Source organism: Eptatretus burgeri, chromosome 5 (genome assembly GCF_056783735.1).
Source record: "Eptatretus burgeri isolate ZD-2024b chromosome 5, Ebu_testis_v1, whole genome shotgun sequence".
NCBI lineage: Eukaryota > Metazoa > Chordata > Myxini > Myxiniformes > Myxinidae > Eptatretus > Eptatretus burgeri.
The window spans coordinates 74240750-74244022 of NC_140965.1; the positions used below are offsets into that span (position 1 = coordinate 74240750).

At 57.0% G+C, this 3273-nt stretch overlaps 1 protein-coding gene across 1 annotated transcript; it reads right to left on the reverse strand.

The window, feature by feature from the left end:
* Positions 1 to 1507: 1507 nt before the first annotated feature.
* On the reverse strand, positions 1508 to 2636 carry IER5 (immediate early response 5). Its single transcript, XM_085882427.1, has one exon. The coding sequence runs from the start codon at positions 2399 to 2401 to the stop codon at positions 1508 to 1510; it is 894 nt and encodes a 297-aa protein (XP_085738553.1). The 5' UTR covers positions 2402 to 2636.
* Positions 2637 to 3273: the final 637 nt, after the last annotated feature.

Below are 3273 nucleotides of genomic sequence, written 5' to 3' on the forward strand. Positions count from 1 at the left end.
AGAGCTGTGGTGGGGGTGGACAGAGCTGTGGTGGGGGTGGACAGAACTGTGGTGGGGGTGGACAGAGCTGTGGTGGGGGTGGAGAGAGCTGTGGTGGGGGTGGAGAGCTGTGGTGGGGGTGGACAGAGCTGTGGTGGGGGTGGACAGAGCTGTGGTGGGGGTGGACAGAGCTGTGGTGGGGGTGGACAGAGCTGTGGTGGGGGTGGACAGAGCTGTGGTGGGGGTGGACAGAGCTGTGGTGGGGGTGGACAGAGCTGTGGTGGGGGTGGACAGAGCTGTGGTGGGGGTGGACAGAGCTGTGGTGGGGGTGGACAGAGCTGTGGTGGGGGTGGACAGAGCTGTGGTGGGGGTGGACAGAGCTGTGGTGGGGGTGGACAGAGCTGTGGTGGGGGTGGACAGAGCTGTGGTGGGGGTGGACAGAGCTGTGGTGGGGGTGGACAGAGCTGTGGTGGGGGTGGACAGAGCTGTGGTGGGGGTGGACAGAGCTGTGGTGGGGGTGGACAGAGCTGTGGTGGGGGTGGACAGAGCTGTGGTGGGGGTGGACAGAGCTGTGGTGGGGGTGGACAGAGCTGTGGTGGCGGTGGAGAGAGAGCTGTGGTGGGGGTGGAGAGAGCTGTGGTGGCGGTGGAGAGAGAGCTGTGGTGGCGGTGGAGAGAGAGCTGTGGTGGCGGTGGAGAGAGCTGTGGTGACGGTGGAGACAGCTGTGGTGACGGTGGAGAGAGCTGTGGTGGTGGTGGAGAGAGCTGTGCTGGTGGTGGAGAGAGCTGTGCTGGTGGTGGGCAGAATGTAGTGGTGGCATAGTCAACAGTAGCACAAATGTCAATAGACTCGGAAAATGAAATGGAAGCAGGTAGAAAAAAAAAGGTTTTGGAAGGGGGGGGCCAATAAGGAGGGGAAGGGAGGGGGGAATCGTGAAAAAGCATCGAGAGGGAAGTGAAGTGAAGTGAGAGAATACCATATGTTGATGGAATAACGAGATAAATAGGTTGATGGGATAACAATATAAATAAAATAAGTTGGTGGGGAAGGAAATAAATGGTAAGGAAGAAAACATGGGGGACAAGGAAGGGAAGAGAGGAAAGAAACAGATTGGGGGGAGAGAGGGGGAGTTGCAGAAAAAAATTAATAATTTAGGGGAAGGATAGAAATAAATTGCTGAGAAAGAGGGGGAAATTGAAATGGAAGAGGAGGAAATAACATGGGGTGGGGATAAAAAAGGGGGGGCTGTGGAGGTGGGGGATATAGGTAGGGGTGGAGGTAATTTGATTGGGAGGAAAAAAGATGGGAGAGGGGGGGGGGAGAAGGAAATACATTTGGACGGGGGTGGAGAAATAAGGGGAGGCAGGGGGAGTAGATGGGGGAGGGAAGAAGGAAATAGACTGCGAAGGAAAGGGGCACATCCCACTCCCTCCCCCAAAACAATACGACCGAACAGCACCAACATGGACTTTCAGATCATGGACATGAATCATTATTCGCTATTTCCTGGTAGGGAACACGCCAGGTTTCAGCACGCAGCCACAGGTTGCCCGCCCAGGGCACACACGTCCCCCAAGCTCAGCTTGGCACACAGCTGGCCGGCTTGGGCCGTCTCCACAGGAGGGCTCTGCGTTTGGACGGCGGCACCGAAGTCTGCCGGACGAGGGGAGCAAACAGTCGCCAAGCCGGAGAAACCCGCTCCGAAGATGCTGATGAGGTTGAGGATGTTGGCGCCGTCAGGCGGCGCCGCGGGAAGGTCTTCGAGTCTCGTCCTCTTGTTCGGCGGTGGGCACGTCGGGTCGGTGGACAGCAGGCTCGAGGACAAGTCCCCCAGTCTGGCCCGCGTCGCCGCATCGTCGCCTCGCACCTCGTCGTCCGCCACCAACGTGCCGCCGCGTTCCACCGGCACGGCGCGCTTTCTCTTCACCGCCAATTGCAGTTGTTGCTCTTGCCGCCCGGCCTCGGCCGTCGTGAGCAGCGTGTTCGTGTCCAAGTCCAGCACGGTCGTTTCACATTCGCCGGAGACGCCCTCCTCGACGTGCGACGTATCCATGCCGCAGCAACGACAACCGCCTCCGCACTCGGACTCGAAAGCGCCCTCGCCGGACAGTTCCGAGGAGCCGGCGCAGAAGGCTGTGGCGCCGCCCGCGTCCAGCGGCCCCGACTCATCGACGCTGCGACCGTCGTCGGCGACGCGATCGAACTGCACGGCGCAATCCGGGTCTCCGTCCGTGGCATCGGGGGTCGTGGGGTCGGGCTCGCACAGCCACGAGGACGAGGCGAGGCCGTGCAGACAGGCCTGACGTGCGTTCCGCAGAACGAGCGAAACGAGCAGGCTTTTATGGAGCTTCACCCCCCCGCGCTGAACCCGCGAGCTATGGATCTTCCCCAAGGAAAGGGAGATCACTTGCTGAGGATCCATCACCACCCTTTCCTTCCCCGAAGAGGTCGTACACGGCTCGAACCCCGCGGAGAAACCGCCAACGTCGCGCCCGCTTTCCTTGTGTGATTCCGTCAGGCGTACCTCTTCGTCACCTCACCGACTGCAGTCACAACTCGATCTTGTCTTATCTTCCTTTTGAGTTTCGCGCTGCCTTTCCCACTTGGACGATGCGAAATGGCGCCCGCCTGACCACGCCACCAACGTGTAAGGAAAGGAAGCACCGCCTCCTTCTGAGCGTTTTTAAAACCTTTGTGCCGACGTAATTTTCCGGCGTTTGGATGGACCAATCGCGTTGCCGGACGTTCCCCGCTCCGCCAATGATCATGACGGATTCAGGGAGCCAATCAGAACGCTGTTCACTTTTTTTTTTCTTACATGTTCCGGGTTTTTTTTTTTTTTTTTTCCTTCTGTGCCCTTTTCTCATTCGTCAAGTTTATAATTCATTCTTAGGTCATTCGTTAATCATTCATCATATTTGTACCAAAAACAGTGCAGGAAATGTTTCTTCTTACCTTTCTGTCCTTGATTTCCACATCATTCGTCGATGTGCAGTTGGCATTGATATTTGTATAAAACTCGTTTCAGATTTTGCAACGGATCTTTCCGGATAAAGCTAATTCTCAAGTAGTCCGGGTTCTTTTGTCATGGAAAACTATATTTTGTGGAAGGATTGTTCAGTGCGGGACGTAGTTTGTAAAATCATATGAATGAGACAGACGTACGGGGAACGGACCAAGTTGCTCGTCGAGAGGCCTAGGCGTGTGAAGGGTGTACAGTTCACGTACAGTGCACTTACTCACGGTGATGCGGTTCCGCGTGATGCGCGCGCGCGCTCATTTCGCATGCACAGA